Here is an 18,833-nt window from a genome sequence, read left to right on the forward strand (position 1 = left end):
TGATGTGACACCCACATCAACCTGTGTTTTAAAAAGAATAAGTTTACAGTTAATAATTTATACCAACAGGAAGAAGCCAAATGTGTAGTGTCACAAGCAAAGATAAATGAATTTCAATATAACGGTTCAAATAAATAAAACCACTTTCCTCTTTGTCATTTGACACACTACTATTAGACCTTGAATCAACATCAAGCCAATCCTCAAGAAGTATAGAATCTACTATGGTAAACAACAGAAAATGGAGACACAGATCATTAAGATAAAAGGTACACTCATTAAGATAAAAGGTACTATATGTAATACCTTGCTCAGAAGATATGCTATCCAAGTTAACACAGAACCAGTGATCTCATGCCCAGAAACTAACACTGACAAAAGGTCATCTTGTAATTGTATGCTTGATACCTGCAACACAGTGGCACAAATGTAGAAACAAAGACCAAAACAATAAGAGCAAAACCTTGCATGTCAATTTAAATGTGAAAAAGCCCATTAAACTGAACAAAATATGTTATCAACCCAATCAAGCACAAGCATAACCAAATTTGGATGGCAAGATTAACTATTTTTTAGTTTATTTTTGACAAGTATGCCAAGCTTAACTGAAATTATGAGGAAACAAGTGCAGTGAATTACCTCTCTAGGCATAAGAGTTTTTGGAATCACTCTGCAAAAAAATAAATAATGGAGTTTATGAGTGGAGAAGAGAGAGAGAGATAGAGAGAGAAATTACCCTAAGACGTGGTGGCCACCATCATAGACAGCTTGGGAGATTAGACCCATCAACCCTTTTGGAACCAAATGGTTATTTCAGCAAAGATTATTTCATATTTCAGCAAACATTATTTCATATTTTTTCAGCAAAGATTATTTCATATTTTTTTTGTTGAATATGACCTTAAAATGCAAAACTTGCTTTCCACAACCCGTGACCTTGAGATGTAGCCATAATTTTTTCTTACTATTTTACTACCCTTGGAGCACAAACCAAAAACTCATTTATTTGGCTATAAGGTTCATTCATCCTGTTTAAGGGAAATGATACATACAATACATGTGAACAGATAAATATGCGTGAAGTGTATAATTGATTGCTAGATACATTTACTTTCTATTAACAAATAACATATTAGATATTAGATAAAATAAAACAATGAAAAGTCTAATATTGCAAACCCAGACATTTTATAACAGAGAATTTTCACTCATTCTCAGCAAAGCATTTCCTTTAAGCCAAGTGTAAGTATTTACTGAGCCTGAAATCCTTTGAAGCCACTGTTGTCCAAAATTGCATACAACAGTTAACGTGATTTGTAAGACATTTTACATACCCTTGTCAAGCTCCCAAACTGTTGTTCTCTTTCCAGGAAGACTGTCAGAGTCTTCATAATAGGTTATGTACTTTATAGTTAACCCAATTGAGCAGTACGAGACAATTATAAATCTTACGGCCATAAAAAAGTAAAGTTGCAGTCCTTCAGTAGGCCTATTAGCTTATTTCTCATGTTCTCAATGATCCAGGAGTGGTTACTATGTTTTATAGTTTAAGGTCCCAAACTATGAGATATGCTTTCTAGATAGGGCGGAGTGAAGCAGGAGGGTAAGAGAAAATGAAAATCAGCAGAGATGGTTCTAAAACAGCATGTCAAGTTTAAAAAATGAGCATACTAATAAACTAAAGTCAGTTGAAAAATGATCATTCTCCAAAGAGTGACAAAATAAACAATTTATTTTCAAATTACATGAAGCACAAACAAACAATTTACCAAAACAAGTCCAATTATGTTTGTAGGTTGCTCATAGTAGACTGGCACTCTTCTATGCCCTTTCTCCAAAATTAAATTCATCAGCTCCCTATTAGATATCAAGCATCATCATATATATGATCAAAACAAAGTTAAAAAAGACTTCAAGTAAACCTTATATTCAAAAGTTTTCCAAAGCATGCAACACCTGTCAAGCTTGGCATTGATATCAACAGCAAAAGTGTCAGATATGGGAGTCATGGCATCACTGGCTGTTTTCTCAGTAAGCCCAAGTGCTCCAGCAATAATTGTTGTCTCATCATGTGTGAGTTCTGCACCTTTTCCAGCCTGTTTACAGGTAATCAGAAGACTATCAAGTCACAAGATAAAACAGAAGGAAAAAGAAGCTCTTTGCAATGGAGTTTGAAGTGAAAAATAAAAATGGGATAACATTAACTTCGGGAGACGTTTTTATAGACGAGAAAATTAAAATTCCTGCAAGCAGCACATTTTGTAGGAAAAAGGGAGGAGTATTGGATGGATGTTTTAAGGATTCCTCAATTGGAGACCTTTTTTTTCTTTTCGGTGTGGGTGGGTGGGTGGGTGGGAGGGGGATGGACCAGATTGCATCATAAATAAAATAAAAATAATGTCGTTAGTTCATAATACTTTCACAAATGTGTCTACTTACCTCATTACCATGCAAATCAACTAGTGTTTTCAACTCAACTCTACGGAAAAGTGCTACATGTCCATGTCCTAGCAGAAAATCTAATAGCTGAAAATCACAGACAATAAGGGTAGCCAAGAAGACTAATTAGAAAGACCAACCAATGAATTTGCTTTAAGTAATGCAATGCAATAGTGCTGAGCAAACACAAGTACCTTGCTTATTGGATATGCTACAGGAAAACAAATCCAAACAAGAACGCGGACAAATGGGGCTACAGCTGCACCAATAGCCAACCCATGTCTAGAACAAACAGATTGTGGTATAATCTGTTCACACAGACTAGTAGTAATTAGCACATGCAAATTCACCATGCTGATTTAACCAGGAAAATTGAAACATCATGATGCGAAAAATAGATTTGAGTTTTCTAAAAGCACTTCTTTAGAAAATGTATCCATGCTACAAGAACATAACTCAAGTTTTCTAATAAGCACTTTTTCTATCAGAACAGATGGGCAGACACATTCAGATGAATTCAGACTAGCATTTATTTATATTAAAAAAATATATAGAATGGCAATTAAACAGAAGAGAGAATACATATAGAACAGAAACTCTTCAACTGCCTTCTCTCTAAGGCTTCCCCCAATTCTTGATCCTTCTCTGCACAAACGAAAATCAACAACCAAATCAACATTGTCCTTTCATAATGAAAATGCTGAAAATGAACCAGATTTTTAGAAGAAAATTTGTCTATCACTACAACTCCTTCAAAACACTGATTGTAAACCCAAACACAACACTAAAAATATAGAAAATAAATTATTATTTTTAAATATTTTGGGAATAATTACCAATAAATGTAAAAGCGATGATGATCGAGGCTTCAATCAATGCATCGCCATAGCCCTAATGCGGGAATCAGGTGATGCTCACCTTAGTAGACGATGGTGTTCGCTCCCCTCGCCGGTGCAGATGGTGGCGGCGGTGGCGCTTCGAAATCGAGAGAGAGAGAGAGAGAACTTCGAAATCAAAATCGAAATCGTCAATTGCTCAGAGATTGGATCTGAGATGAATCCCCAACCGCTCTGAGATTGGATCTGAGATAAATCACCAATCGCTCTGAGATTGGATCAAACGGGGCTGAAGAAGGTTGATTCGATCGGTTGATTCGATCGGTTGAGAGAGATTAGGGTTTAGAGAGGGTTGTGAGAGAGAGAGTGAGAGTGAGATCGATCCAGAGAGTGAGTGAGAGAGTAAGCGAGTGTTTTGGGTCCTTGACCCAAAATAAGACATTTGAAGAGAGAGAGAGAGAGAGAGAGAGAGAGAGAGAGAGAGCGCGCGTGGGAAAGTTGTACATTTGCGCGTGGGAGAGTTGGACATTTGGAGGCACTTTAACACGCCCTCTCTTATAAAAACGGTATCATTTTATTTTTAAAAAAATGTGGCGCTTATCAAACGTGATAAAATATTAAAAAAGATGACGTTTAAAAAAACGTCGTTAAATGAACGTCGTTAAATCTCATTTTTCTTGTAGTGAGTGCAGAAATTGTACGAGCTACACCAAATGGTTATGAAGGATTTGTTAAAGGCAGAACGCTTGAATCTTTTTAAAAATATTGAAATGATCACATCTCAGTTTGCATTATGGTATTAGTCTACTGGAATATATTTTGTGTATCACTACAATTTTTTTTAAAGATAGTGGATAACGTGTAAACACATTTTTTTTAATGGAGTTGTACTGCCTCCAATCCAGAGGGTGCTGTCGAGGCCATAGGGCTCATCATAAGTTCCGTTTTGATGATCGAAACGATTTATTTTGTAAAATTTTTCGTGTACATCATGGACCAAAAACAAAAAAACAAAAAAGTTGATCTAAGAATCATAACATATTCAATTTATTGTATTTATATCTCAAAAAAAAATGATAACTTTAAAAATATATCATCTATTTTTTTAGTGACAAATGCTATAAATTGAATAAGTTACGATTATCAGAATTTTTTTTTCTTTTTCTTTTTTTGTAGATGTTATACACGAAAAATTCTACAAAATGAACAGTTTTGATAATTGAAATGAGACCCGTAATGAGCCCAACAATGCCTTCAGTAGAGATTATGGACTTAAGGCAATCCAACCTCTTTTTAATATAATGAACGAAAGTAATTCGTTGAAGTTTGACAAGGAATCCTACATCGTTTAAATACTAGGTCATTCCCCTTAAGTGACGTGCTGCGCCTGCTTCCGGGTGTTTCGAAAAGTGAGCAAGAGGCGCCGCATCGACGCCTGGGTGCGGTGAAAAATGGGCAAAGGTTCTCGCGTTTTTCTGGACGAGCGCGGGTAAAGAAGCTAGTCCAAGACTATAGGTTTAGGGTAGCCACTTGAAATATAGGAACCTTAACTAGTAAGACAATGGAGTTGGTAGATGTTATGATTATGAGGAAAGTTAGTATAGCTTGCGTGCAAGAAACTAAGTGGACGGGTGAGAAAGCTAAGGAAATTGAGGATACCAGTTTTAAACTATATTATAGTGGTAAAAATAGACGTAGGAATGGGGTAGGAATCTTAATTGTCAAGGGTCTTGTGGAGAATCTAATGGCGATCATTAGGAAAGGAGATAGGATTATGTTAGTTAAACTAGTTATTGAAGGGAATATAGCGAACGTTATTAGTGCATACGCCCCTCAAGTAGGATTAGATGATCATACTTGGAGCGATTTTTGGGAGTAAATGGATGAGATCTTACAAGAGATACCCGTAGGAGAGAACCTAGTTATAGGTGGAGATTTTAATGGCCATGTAGGCATAGATAAACTAGGCTATGAAAGCGTGCATGGTGGATACGGTTTTGGTGATAGAAATGAGGTTGGAGAGAGTATCTTAGATTTTGCATTGGCTTCTGACCTGATGGTGGCCAATACTATGTATAAAAAGAGAGAGGAGCATTTGATAACCTTTAAGAGTGGGTCAGTTAAGAGTCAAATAGATTACTTCTTAGTGAAAAAAATGGACTGCCTAAAATACAATGATTATAAGGTGATTCTTGGAGAGAGCCTGACCTCTCAACATAGGATTTTGATACTAGATTTATGTTTTAGAGGGCAATACCAAACTAGGAAGGATGGTGGGCATCGTAGGACGAGATGATGGGACCTAAAAGGGGATAAATTAGAAATATTTAATAATAGAATGAATAAGGAAGGTACTTGGGACTTGGAAGATGATGCTAACACTATGAGAAACTCGATGGCCAATTGTATGAGAAAAATCTCAAGGGAAGTGCTTGGAGAGTTGAAAGGAACGGGACCCAGCTCTAGGGAAACTTGGTGCTGAAGGGAAGAGGTTCAAGCAATAGTTAAGGCAAAAAAATAGTGCTTTAAAAAGTGGCAAAATGATAGAACTGAGGAAAACCTTAAGAGCTATAGATTGGTTAATAAGGCAGTCAAGAAAGTAGTGACAGAGGCTAAGTTGAAAGCTTATGATGACCTATACACTAGACTAGATAATAAGAGGGAGATAAGAAGGCATACAAACTTGCTAAGATACGAGAGAGGAAAACAAGAGATTTTTAATTAAGTTAAGTGCATCAAGAGTGAGGATTCTAAGGTATTGGTGAGGGATGAAAAAATTAAGAAAAGATGGAAGAACTAGTTTGATAAACTATTAAATGAAAAATATGGAGGTACGGTATTAGGGGAAAAAATAGCCAGTAATACGATAAACCAAGACTATAGGTTCTATCGCAGGATTAGGAACTTTGAAGTGGAGATTGCACTTAAGAAGATGAAATCAAATAAGGCTTTAGGACCAGATGATATCTCTATTGAAGCTTGGAAGTGTTTGGGTAAAAAAGGGGTTGCATAGTTGACTAGGTTGTTTAGCAAAATTTTGTTGACTAGGAACATGTCAAATGAGTGGAGGAAGAGTATTTTAGTGCCAATCTATAAGAATAATGGAGATGTCCAAAATTGCAACAACTATAGAGGAATCAAGCTAATGTGTCATATAATGAAAGTATGGGAAAGGGTGATAGAACGCCAATTGTGAGATAAAACAGATGCATCAGAGAATTAATTTGGGTTTATACCTAGCAGGTCAACAATGGAAGCGATCTATCTTTTGAGGAGAGTAATAAAAAAGAGAATTCATATGGTGTTTATCGACCTTGAGAAAGCATACGATATAGTGTCACGGGATATAATAAGGTAGGTGTTAGCGAAAAAATGGGTGACAAAAGGTTACATTGATGTGATTAGGGACATGTATGAAGGGGTGGTGACCACTATTAAATCGCCTGCTGGAGAGACAAATGAATTTCCTATCACTGTAGAATTACACCAAGAATCTACTTTAAGTCCTTATCTTTTTGTTTTAGTTATGGATGAGTTAACGAGAAATATTCATGATGATGTGCCATAGTGTATGCTTTTTGCAGACGATATAGTGCTAGTGGATGAGACTAAAGAAGGAGTTAATACAAAGTTAAAGATTTGGAGAAAAACCCTTGAATCTAAAAGATTCCGGATAAGCATAACTAAGACAGAGTACATAGAGTATAAATTTAGTAATAGTAACAATGAAAATAGAGGAGAAGTGAAGATTGAGAATCAAGAACTGCCTAAGAGTGAGCATTTTCGCTATTTAGGGTCGATTATCACAGCAACGGGGGAGATTGATGAGGATGTGGCCCACAGGATTAAGGCGGGATGGTGTAAGTGGAGAAGTGCGTCTGGAGTACTGTGCGATAAACGAATACCCACTAGACTTAAAAGTAAGTTCTATAGAACGGCTATTAGACCAGTGATGTTGCATATGATGGAGTGTTGAGCAACCAAGAAATAGCATGTAGATAAGATGAGTGTAGCTAAGATGAGAATGCTAAGGTGGATGTGTGGCAAGACTAGACAAGACAGCATTAGGAATGAGTGTATTCGGGGAATGGGTAGAAGTAGCACCGATAGAAGATAAGTTGAGAGAGAATCGATTAAGATGATTTGGTCTTATTCAACGGAGACTAACAGAGGCAGTAGTGAAGAGATGCGATGTTGTAACGGTAGATGGAAGTGTTAGGGGACGGGGTAGGCCTAGATTAACGTTAGTTAGCATTGTAAGTAGAGATATGGATCTACTTAATTTGACTAACGAAATGGCCTTTGATAGGACCGCGTAGAGAAGAAAGATTCATATAGCCAACCTCATTTTATGAGACTTAAGACTTAACTTGGTTTAATTTGATTTGATTTAATTACACTCATCTCATTTAAGATTTTAATTTGCATACCAATGCGATCATTTTTCATAAAATAATTTGTCAATTCTATGAATAAAAAATAGATCAGCACATCCCATAATTGAAACCCCCAATTCCACCCAATGAAATAATTTCACATTCCCTTCACTCTCTCATCTTTATCCCTCTAATTCCACATGATTGAGATGGAATAAATCATTTTTCAAAATACATACAAGTTGTCCTTCCTTATTTATTAAAATGTATATTTATTTTGATTTATTTCAATATTTATTCATTATTGTGGGGGAATTTTTTTTATAAGATAAAAAACGTATAATGTGAGTGTTTGAAAAGTTGTTATTTTAATAGGTTATTTTAGATTTTGACTATTTTAGTAGATTAAAATTTTTGTGTTTGGAAAATGATTCACTTTGCTTGGTTTGGATTTTCTAAAAACACTTTTTAAAAAATTCTACTTTCTTGTTTTTCATATTTTTTGTTTTTACTGAATTTTTTGAATATTTTAAACAATTTTTTAAAAAAATTTTAGACACACCTAATATACATTAAAAAGTATAATTTTCGTGAAAAAAAATCTTTAAAAAATTCAGTATATTTTTCATATTTTTGTGTATTTATTAATTTTAAAATATTTTTTCACAAATATTTTACTTTTTAGATACATCTAAGTAAGGTGCATTTAAAAAAGTAAAAGAAAAAAAATTTTAAAAATATTTACTAAAAACAAAAAAAAACACGGAAAACAAAAAATTCAATTTTAAAAAAACAGAATTCAGAAAACTGAAACCAAACACACTGATTAGATTTTTTTTGTAATTTGAAGTGATGTTTGTGAGAGAAAAAATGAAATGATTATGGATTTGATGTGACATTTTATCTTATTAACTATTTTAATATATTTTATCTTTTTATGAATTTTAACCCCCAAAAAAAAAAGCTAAAATCCAACTTGCCAAACAACTCTAATATTTTCATAATAGTTGGATCCGTCAATATTTTCTTATAAAAAAATTGACAGAAAAATTTTAACCTAACACATAAATTTCTTTTGTTTCACATAAAAATTTAAAATTTCTCTAGTAGGATAGACAAAAATTTAACTAATAAAAAATAGGGTGAAACACCAATAAATCCCAAAATGTGATATTGTGAACGGTAGTCCTTCTTTTTTTTCTTATAAACCTAAAGGTCCCATTAAAGTAGAAATTACATAAAAAAATAGTCACTTACATGTTTGGGTTTAATTTTTTAGGGATTAAAGTAATTTTCTCAAAATATAAAATTACACATTTGAGCAATTTGCACTATAGAAGTTTTGAATTTTCCCTCATTCTAGAACAAATCATACATTACGAACAAAAACCTAAACTCTAATGTAACACTCTAATAACGTAACACTTTAACGTAACACACTAAAAAATTCATTGTTGTATTTTTTCCAAACGTAACAACGTAACACTAAAAAAAAAATCTTTGGTATACTTTTCCCACACGTAACTCTCCAATGTGTAAAAAAAAAAATCCTTCAATCAATGTAATCCCAAAATGAAAAATGCTTGAGAGCACTAAAAAGGGAGCACTAGAAGGAGCACTAATGATGTGGCAGTGGGCCCTGCCCACTTTCTATGCCTTGTTTCTTTTTTTTTCTTTTTTTTACCATTCTCAATGCATTAGTGCTATTAGTGATGTATTTTTTAGTGGTCTAAATCATTGTTGATCCCAAAATATTCCAATGTAACATACTCCTTGGTGTGCTTTTCCCAAACGTAATACTTCAATCAATGTAATCCCAAATGTAACACTCCAATGTAATATAGTCTAATGTAACACACAAAAACACTAAAAAAAAACTCTTTAGTTTATACATATGTTCAAAACTTACTAAGGAATATTTATACTCCTTTCGGAATAGTTTGAAAAATCTCACATTTTTTTTTAGTGATACGTTGGAGTGTTACGTTTAGGAAAAGTACACTAAGAAATTTTTTTGTGTGTTACATTAGAGCGTTACGTTTTGGAAAAGTACACTAAAGAGTTTTTTTTGTGTATTACATTAAAGAATTACACTAAAGATTTTTTTTGGAATGTTATATTGAAGTGTTACGTCTAGAAAAATACTCTAAGGAGTTTTTTTTTTTTTTTTTTTTTGTATTACATTATAATGTTACACTAAGGAGTTTTTGTGTGTTACATTAGAGTGTTACATTAAGGAGTTTTTTTAGAGTATTATATTAGTGTGTTACATTTGAAAAAAGTACATTAATAAATTTTTTTTGTATGTTATATTAGAATGTTACACTAAAGAGTTTTTGTATGTGTTACATTAGAGTGTTACATTAAGGAATTTTTTTGTGTGTTATACTAGAGTGTTTCATTTAGGAAAAATACACTAAGAAATTTTTTTGTGTTACATTAGAGTGTTACAATAACAAATTTTTTTGTATGTTATTTTAGAGTGTTACACTAAGGAGTTTTTTTAAAGTGTTATATTAGAGTGTTACGTTTGGGAAAAATATAATAATGAGTTTTTTTTTGTGTTACATTAGTATTACGTTTGGATATTAATTAATGTCAACGTTACAATAGGGACGAACACCATACCAGTAACACCACAAATGGGGTAACATCATTCACCTACAAATCACTCCACTAAATCTCTACAATATATATATATATAGACGTAAAATCTTACCTTATCCACACACACCCAACATTAGGAAAAAAATCTAAACAAAATCACACACAAGGGCAAACAAGTAAACTTTCAAACCCCTAAATCAAGGAAATACAACATACTCCAAATAAAAAGGACTAAGCGCCATTTTGGGAACATGGTAAAAAGCCACGTTTTTAGACAAAATATCCAAAAACGTGGCTGCCAAAAACGCCAGAAAAGTCATTTGGCAAGTGCCAAAAACGCAGCCGTAAAATTACAAATTAGGGCCTACGAAAAAAAAATAAAAAAATAAATCTCTTATGTTGGGTAAGGGTATTTTAGTCATTTTAATTTGATTTGACACTATAAATAAATATTAAACTAAAAAACAAAAAGCCAGCTTTTTACCAACTTCCCAAATCACTTCCAAAAAAGCCAAAAAGCTTAGTAAAAAGTCAAAAGCCAGCTTTTTACCAACTTCCCAAAACAACCCTAAGTGGTTTGAAAGAAAATTTCTAGGACTAAATAGAATAACTTTTCTCCAAATGAAATTTATAATAATTTTTCTTAAAATATATATATATATATTAGATCTCTATTATTATCTAAAGTTGAAGAAGATGCTTCACTCATTTTTTTTTTTTTTTGAAATATTTGTGTAATTACTTTTTTTTTAAAAAAATAAAAAAACATTATAATTCTAGATAAATTATTAAATTTTTTACTAAATCTCTGCGTAACCCACACAAATTTAGTAGATAATTTGATAATTTAATTAGGTCCTAGCATAACTCTTAAAAAAATTGGCCCTGGTGAGTCAAAGGCAAGTCAAAAGAGTGAACTAAGGGAGAGAAATCAAATGTACCAATGGCGGCCGGAGTATCATAGAACACAGTCGACGCCTATACAACTGTGGCCCTCATAACAGTCCTCTTCCCACACCCAGCATTCCCATTCGGATAACCTGACTCCAAACCTGACTTCTTGTGGATCCTGGTCCTGAAGCTGGGTTGCTTGGGTCGGACGAGTTCGGGTCGGATCTGTTGGAGGAGCCACTAGACTGTCTCTCCCTCGCACCGGATCCCTAATTCTCGTGTCAGGTGGAATATACCGGCCGCACAGGTCGCCGGTACCCTCAACCGCTGGTGACGTCCCTCCACCTTCAGGTGACGGTCCACGGATCTTCACGGTTTATGGAGTGGCTTTCATGTGCGATCATGATCTTCTTTGGGTTGGACCTCTATTGGTTTTGATGGATCGCCAGAGTTCTTCAACTTTTTTCTCTAGCTCGCCGCAATGGACACACTAAGGGTTGGTTTGGAATGTCTTAAAAAAGTGTACTTTTTGACTTATTTGTGGGTTTGGGTTGGGTTTGGGTTGGGTTTGATGTGATGTGTTAGAGAGGTGATGTAATTTAAATAAGATGATGTGACTTAAATAAGATAGTGACTTTTTGACTTTTTGACTTATTTAGTACATGCCAAACTAGCCCTAAGTTGTGTGTTAGTGTCAGGTGCCAAGTTTTGGCTAGCTGAGGGTATTGTTTGGAACTGCAATGGAGCTGTTAACGTGTGTATTAGTGTCAGATGTTAATATGTGTGTTAACTGCAGATTCGACCGGAAGTCCTGCCGGACGTCCGGCTCCGAATCCTTCAAAGAAAAGAAAAAAAAAATTTGGTCTTACTTTTTGACCGGCTGGACGTCCGGCCGATTGACCGGTCAACGACAATATTTTTTTTTTTTTACTTGTTGAGATCTTTTTTTGGACTTGAAATTTAATTTTAGATTTGAAATTTTTTATTAAACTAAATTATTTATTTTATTTATTTATTATATATACATATATATATATATATATATATTTTTAACATACCCCTTAACACATTCATTGTATCACCAGTCATTCACTATTCACTCACTAAATTAACAAACTCTTAGGGTGTGTTTGGTAACGTTTACGTTTTCAGTTTATATTTACAAAAATTTTATAAACTGATTTTTGTTTATTTTTTGTTTATTTTTAGAAAAACATAAACTACAAACGTGTTTGGTAATTGACAAAATGTTTAAAAAAATTAAAAAATATAAAAAAGAGTGAGAAATGGCAGGTGGCAAGTGGCAGCGGAAGACGGTGGTGGAAAGTGGTGATGGTGGGTGGTGGGTAGCTAGTGGTGGTGGATGGTGGCGGGTGGGTGGTGGTGGTGGTGGGTGGGTGGGTGGGTGACGGTGACGGTGGCGGGTGGGGTGGTGCGCGGGTGGTGGGTGGTGGTGACAGGTGGGTGGCGGATGGCGGGTGGTGGTAGGTGGTGGGTAGGTGGCGGGTGGTGGGTGGCGGGTGGGTGGGTGACGGTGGCGGGAAGTAGCGAGTGGGTGGTGGTGGTGGTGGTTGTGGTGGGTGGGTGACAGATGGTGGGTGGTAGTGGGTGGTGGCGGGCGGGTGGTGGGTGGTGATGGTGGGTGGGTGGGTGACGGATGGCGGGCTGTAGTAGGTGGTGGCGGCGGGTGGTGGGTGGTGATGGTGGGTGGGTGGGTGATGGATGACGGGTGGTGGTAGGTGGTGGGTAGGTGACGGGTGGTGAGCGGCGAGTGGTGGTGGCGGGTGGGTGGGTGACGGTGGCGGGTGGTAGCGAGTGGGTGGTGGTGGTGGTGGTGGTGGTAGTGGCGTGTAGGTGACGGATGGCGGGTGGTAGTGGGTGGTGGCGGGCAGGTGGTGGGTGGTGATTGTGGGTGGGTGGGTGGGTGACGGTGGCGGGTGATGGGTGGTAGCGAGTGGGTGGTGGCGGTGGTGGTGGCAGCGGTGGGTGGTAGTAGCAGGTGGGTGGCGGATGGCGGGTGGTGGCAGGTAGGTGGCGGGTGGTGGTGGTGGTGGTGGTGGTGGTGGTGGGTGGGTGGGTGGGTGGTGGGTGGTGGTGGCAGGTGGGTGGGTGGTGGTGGTGGTGGCAGGTGGGTGGCGGTTGGTGGTGGTAGTGGTGGGTGGGTGGGTGACAGTGGCGGGTGGTAGGTGGTGGCGGGTAGGTGATAGTGGTGGTGGGTGGTGGTGGCAGGTGGGTGGCGAGTGGGTGGTGGTGGTGGTGGATGGTGGTGGCGAGCGGGTGGCAGGTGGGCGGTGGTGGTGGGTGGCGGGTGGGTGGTGAGTGGAGGTGGCAAGTAAGTGCCGGGTGGTGGTAGCGGGCGGTGAATGGTAATGACAGGTGGTGGGTGGTGGCGGCGGTGGTGGTGGTGGTGGCGGCAAGTAAGTGCCGGGTGGTGGTAGCGGGCGGTGAATGGTAATGACAGGTGGTGGGTGGTGGCAGGTGGATGACAGGTGGGTGGTGGTGGTGGTGGCAAGGGATGGGTGGTGATGGCGAGTGGGTGGCAGGTGGGTGGTGGTGGCAGTGGTGGCTGGTGGTAGTAGGTGGGTTGTGGGTGGTGGCGGCAGGTGGTGGTGGTAGAGGGTGGGTGGTGGCGGCGGATGACGGTAGTGGAAAATGGTGGCGGGTGGTAGCTAATGTTGGGTGATAAAAAAAAAAAACTGAAAACTCAAAATGGAAACACATTTTTTGTGTTTTCATTTTTTGGCCAAATTTATAAACTGAGACCACTGATTTATAAATCAAAAATTTTACCAAACAAGTTTTTATTTGAGTTTTTAAAATTTTTGTAAATATAAACAGAAAACTGAAAACGTAAGTGTTACCAAACGGCACCTTAATATATATTTTTGGATCCCATTTTTAATATTTTTTGTCATATAACACATTTTAACACACAACTTTAACACATCCATTGTGGATGCCCTTACATTTTGAGGGTAGATTGTCTAAGCATAAGCCACTACACCGCCATAACATAAATAAATAATTGTCCAACCCAATAACAATGGTAAAATTTCACTTTCTGAATACAGATTTGAAAATTTAAAAAAAAAAATGATAATTATGTGAAAAAAAGGTTTGAAATATTATGGGTCCGTTTGAGAAGATCACTTGGGTTAAAATAGTTATATAAAACAAAATAAATCATTTTTAGCTAAATAAGACAAAATATCATATCGAATTCATAATTATTTCATTTTTTCTCTCATAAAAGTCAAAAAAATCAAAAAATCTATCACAAACGAAACTTTTTAGCCTCAGGCTAAAATAGTTAAACAACCAACACACATCACAAACAAAGGCTATGTATCGTATGTACCTTATAATTAAAAAAGATAATATAATTTTATTCTTTCTGAGTCATAACTAGAATAAAAAAAATAGAAAGTCATAACGAAATAATACATGATATATAATTAAAGATCTCATTAGTCATAATTAAAGAAGAAAATTGGTCATAACTAAATAATAAAATGACATAACTTATGAGGAATTTTTTTTTTTTAGTTATGACTTATAAAAGAAGAAATTATGCCATTTTTTTTCTTTAATTATAAATTATATATGGTACATACCCTCTAAGAGAGGGTGTATTATAGTATTTCCCCATAATTTTTAGACTTGCCATGGAATTGAAAATATATGATTTTCAAGTAAAATAATAAATTCTAAAAATTCCATACTTACAATAAATTTATTTTATTTATTTTTAAGTCTAGTAGAATCACTAAAATATGAAAGCGTCTTCAATGGTTGTTGCTATAATACTATTGTCATTGTTATAATTTGGCAATAAATAGTAGCAATTTGTCAAATTATAACAATGGTGCTCCAATGGTACACACGCTATTTTGACAAATCTCAACCAACTTTCCCTCCAAGTTTGTAAATATTGTTTGGATATAGGTTTTTTAATTTTTTTTTTGTTTATTTTTTGTCTTTTGTGACCTTTTTTTATCTGTTTGTAAAAAAAAATAATTATATATTCATATTATACTCGACTAGACAAATATAAAAAATGAAAAAAAAAATTGAAAATTTGAAAAAATAAATTTAAATACTCAAAATTACATTGGAACATAAAAATGACATTTCAAATAAAGACTAAAAATTACATTAAAATTACATCAAAATTACTTTTTTTACAATTTTGTTATTTCTTTTAGGAACAAAAAGAGTCGTTGTCTAACCGTTGGATGAAAAATTAATCCACGGCTGAGATGAGAGCCTGGAATCTTCTCACTGATAATATCTATCAGACCCACTGTGTTCATTCTTATCAACTCACTCTCTCTCATTTCGATCCATTGTCTTTCTCTTTCTCTCTATCTTCATCCCTCTCTTCTTCATTTGTTCCCACCACTAGCGATCTCTTCATCGATTCCTTCAATGCTATGACTCACCGTCCGTCTCTCTCTCTCACACACAATTCCAAACTCTAGGCGGAGAAGAAGACACAGCAGAGATGGTGGTGGTATGTAGCTCTCACAGACAATGGAGAAGATGAAGATGGTCACAAAGAAGATGAAGATGAAGACAAAGAAAAAGAAGTTGATTGCTGAAATCTGTTGGAATATGAACAATAAATAGCAAATCCAGGTATTTATGAAATTTGTTGAAATTGTTGATTATGTAAAAAAAAACTGTCATGAAATTGTTGAAATTGCTGAAAAACTGTCTTGAAATTGCTAAAATTGCTGATTTAGTTTTGTTTATATTATGAAATTGTTGATTTGAAGTTATGAAATTGCTAATTCGAAGCTATGAAATTCTTCATTCTGAAAAACTTTGCTGATTTTGGGTAAATTAAAAAAAAATATTGATTTTTTTTTTTGTAGTGAATTCTGGAAAAAAATAATGGTGAATCAGTTGGTTTTGGCTGGGAAAGAGGGAGGAAGAGAGGGAAACAGTTAATTTTGGTTGAATTAGCACAAATGGCAGCTGCCATATTCAACCATTGGAGCATCATTTTTCAACACAGCTGTTATATTATAGCAATGGGGCCATTGGAGATGTTCTAAGATAGTTTATGCATGAAGTGAAATCATGTATTTAAAATTCAATTTTGTCAAAAAGAATAAAGTAAACTATTTGTTACTTATGGAGAAATCGCAAGTAAAATCTGCAATTTCATCATCATCGTGTGTCTTCTTTGGAAGTTGGGTCATACAATGGGCTGAGATAAGAGTTGGTGTAGCTCGGTCTTGGGCTAAAAAGACATTAGGCCGGTCAGAGATAGGTTGCTAGGGCCTGGACCTAGCTATTTGAAGGTAATCCTTTATTGGATCGAGATGTTGTTAATAGAGACAGCCGAGCTATGTGTGGAAAATTCTATTAATTTATTTATTGATTAATTTTCTCAATCCACACACTAAAAATTACAATTATATCTTTCACTCATAACTATTGTGTACACACCACTTAACCCTCATTTCCACACTTTTGATTTACCCAACTTCCACATTTGCAACACTGCTGAAACTAGTAGTGCCCCTGTTCCGACTAGTGTTTATTTCAGCAATTTGATAATTGGTTGGACCTGGAGGAATAAAGAGTCATAAGCAATTTATGTTCTCTGTTTGTGTGTGTATTGCAATGTATTGTTGTAACCAATTGGTATGTAATCTATTCTCCACTGAGAGATATAGTATCAGTTTATTTGTTGATCTACAATATTACAAATTTGATGAATCTTGTTCATTTATTAGTACCTTATATAAGCCCAACAATCTGTCACGAACCAGTATCTGCAAGAAAGACATTGTAAGTTATCAATAGAAATTAGGGTTTATTTTTTTTAACTTAAAAGGTATACATAGAGATTTTTTTATTCTCAAAAGATGTATACAGAGAATTTTTTCATATAATATTATGGGTGTTGGTAGATATCTATTATGGTCATTTTAATTTTGGATATAATTGTCATTACATTAAAATTTCATTAAGTGTATGTCCTGAGTTAATTAGGTGTGTGGGAATAGAATTTTTCGTTATGTGTAGCTCGACAGGGTGCCATTCGGTAGATCAGCTTCCGATTACACGGCTTGAACGGCAGGGGACTGAGATAAGGTAGCTCGATCAGGAATGTATATCCGAGCATAAGGGTGTGGCTATCTCACTTGGCTTGCAGTGATGATGGTGTTCGAAGGATAAGCATTATCCTTGGGCATGAGACTCCTAGGACTCTACTAAGGAGAGTTAGAGTTCTACTTTGATTGTGTTAACCATCTCACATGGTTGGTAGTGAGTAGGGTGTTATCAGGATAGACATTATCCTTGGGAGTGTAATTTTTGCTAGGACTCTACTAAGGAAAGTTAGAGTCCTACTAGGATTGTGCCAGGCAGATTCTATAAAAGCTCATGACCGGACCTATGGACAGGTATTACAATTCCTACTCTCAAATACATAGAGCTTTGTGTCTATTGTCTATTTTGCTAACTTAGGCATCAGAGAGGTTTCCAGCATACACCCGGCGGCTAACTCACATTTGTGTTTTCAGGTAGCAAAGCGACGACATTTGCAGGAGTGCAAACTTGGTTAACAGGATTATACGATAAAATTATTTCATGCTCGTACAATTGGCGCCGTCTGTGGGAAAGATCACAAAGAACAAATTTTTTTGATTGAGTTTTTCTTCAACTGATTTCAATGGCACATAACGAAGACTTGCCTCAGTCTGCTGTTGATGGATAAACTCTAGAAGAGGACAAGAGACGTGAGGATTTGCCTTTTGTTCCACCCATGGTAGATTTAGACCCTCGGCGATGGAACTCTTAGAGGGGTGCACTAGAAAAGCGTGGTTTAAGCCCTCGTTGCTCTCAAAGTCCAGAGGGACAGAAGTGGAGAATGGACGCCCAGGTTCTAAAGGATCGCATAAAAGAGCAAGATGAATTGATAAGGCAAATGGCATCAGACATAGAGGCCATCAAACGCCAAATAAAGGGCAAAGGCATGGTAGGGGTGGAACTTCGGGAAGAAAGAACACATTCTTATCACTCAGGAGATCACGACAGGCAAGCCACGCCTTCGCATTCTAAAAGCAGAAGCCTTGGAGCAGACGACACTCAATCAAGAACTTCCAGGACTCATTGCTCCAGGTCTGAGAGAACGAGGACTAAGAGGTCTCACATAGAATGAAGCAATTATCGACTCTCATATACACACCAAACCACCTTTCAGCACACCGAGTTACCTAGATCGATGGATTTGTGAACTATTCTAGAAGAAAGGACGCGAAAGAGAAAAGAAGCCCAAGCCCATGACCCTCAGAGGATCTCGGCTGTACAATGGCTAGCACCTAGACCGCACGGAAGCGTTGAGGTTGGAATTCCAGTACCGCACCTTGCCTACAAACTAATCGACAAGGCATTAGCAAGGTTGCAAAGCTCTGGCAATATAAAACGCACCACTGCCCTTGGACTTCAACCAGCTTACGTTCACAATTTATGAGGGGAAGTCAGACCCCTACATGCACTTGAGCCACTTTTGCAAAGTTATGGCCATACATCGGCGGAACGAAACTCTAATGTGTATCTTGTTTCTGTCAAGCTTGGGTGACCTGGGCTTAACTTGGTTTGAAAAGTTGTCAGAAGGTAACATCCTTTCATGGGCACAACTTGCAGAGATGTTTGTCACCAGGTTTAA

The 18,833-nt window shown here is 36.3% G+C and overlaps 1 protein-coding gene and 1 pseudogene across 2 annotated transcripts in view; both read right to left on the minus strand.

The window, feature by feature from the left end:
• LOC114256065 (bifunctional nitrilase/nitrile hydratase NIT4B-like) overlaps nt 1-17,932 on the minus strand; it is a 43,111-nt pseudogene extending 25,179 nt beyond the window's left edge. The window contains exons 1-5 of the transcript XR_014363344.1: nt 17,898-17,932; nt 17,675-17,777; nt 16,900-16,935; nt 15,592-15,753; nt 11,200-11,494 (exon numbers count right to left, since the gene is read on the minus strand). The product of XR_014363344.1 is annotated as a bifunctional nitrilase/nitrile hydratase NIT4B-like (transcript). The remainder of the gene's footprint in view (nt 1-11,199; nt 11,495-15,591; nt 15,754-16,899; nt 16,936-17,674; nt 17,778-17,897) is intronic.
• On the minus strand, nt 1,505-2,792 carry LOC145820810 (DUF21 domain-containing protein At2g14520-like). Its single transcript, XM_082917354.1, has 4 exons — nt 2,634-2,792; nt 2,440-2,526; nt 1,957-2,096; nt 1,505-1,857 (listed from the first exon to the last, which is right to left on the minus strand). Exons 1-4 carry the CDS (start codon nt 2,790-2,792, stop codon nt 1,737-1,739), a joined length of 507 nt encoding a protein of 168 aa, XP_082773480.1. The 3' UTR covers nt 1,505-1,736.
• Nucleotides 17,933-18,833: the final 901 nt, after the last annotated feature.

The sequence above is a fragment of the Camellia sinensis genome, chromosome 3 (genome assembly GCF_055761805.1).
Source record: "Camellia sinensis isolate YWXY chromosome 3, ASM5576180v1, whole genome shotgun sequence".
Lineage (NCBI taxonomy): Eukaryota > Viridiplantae > Streptophyta > Magnoliopsida > Ericales > Theaceae > Camellia > Camellia sinensis.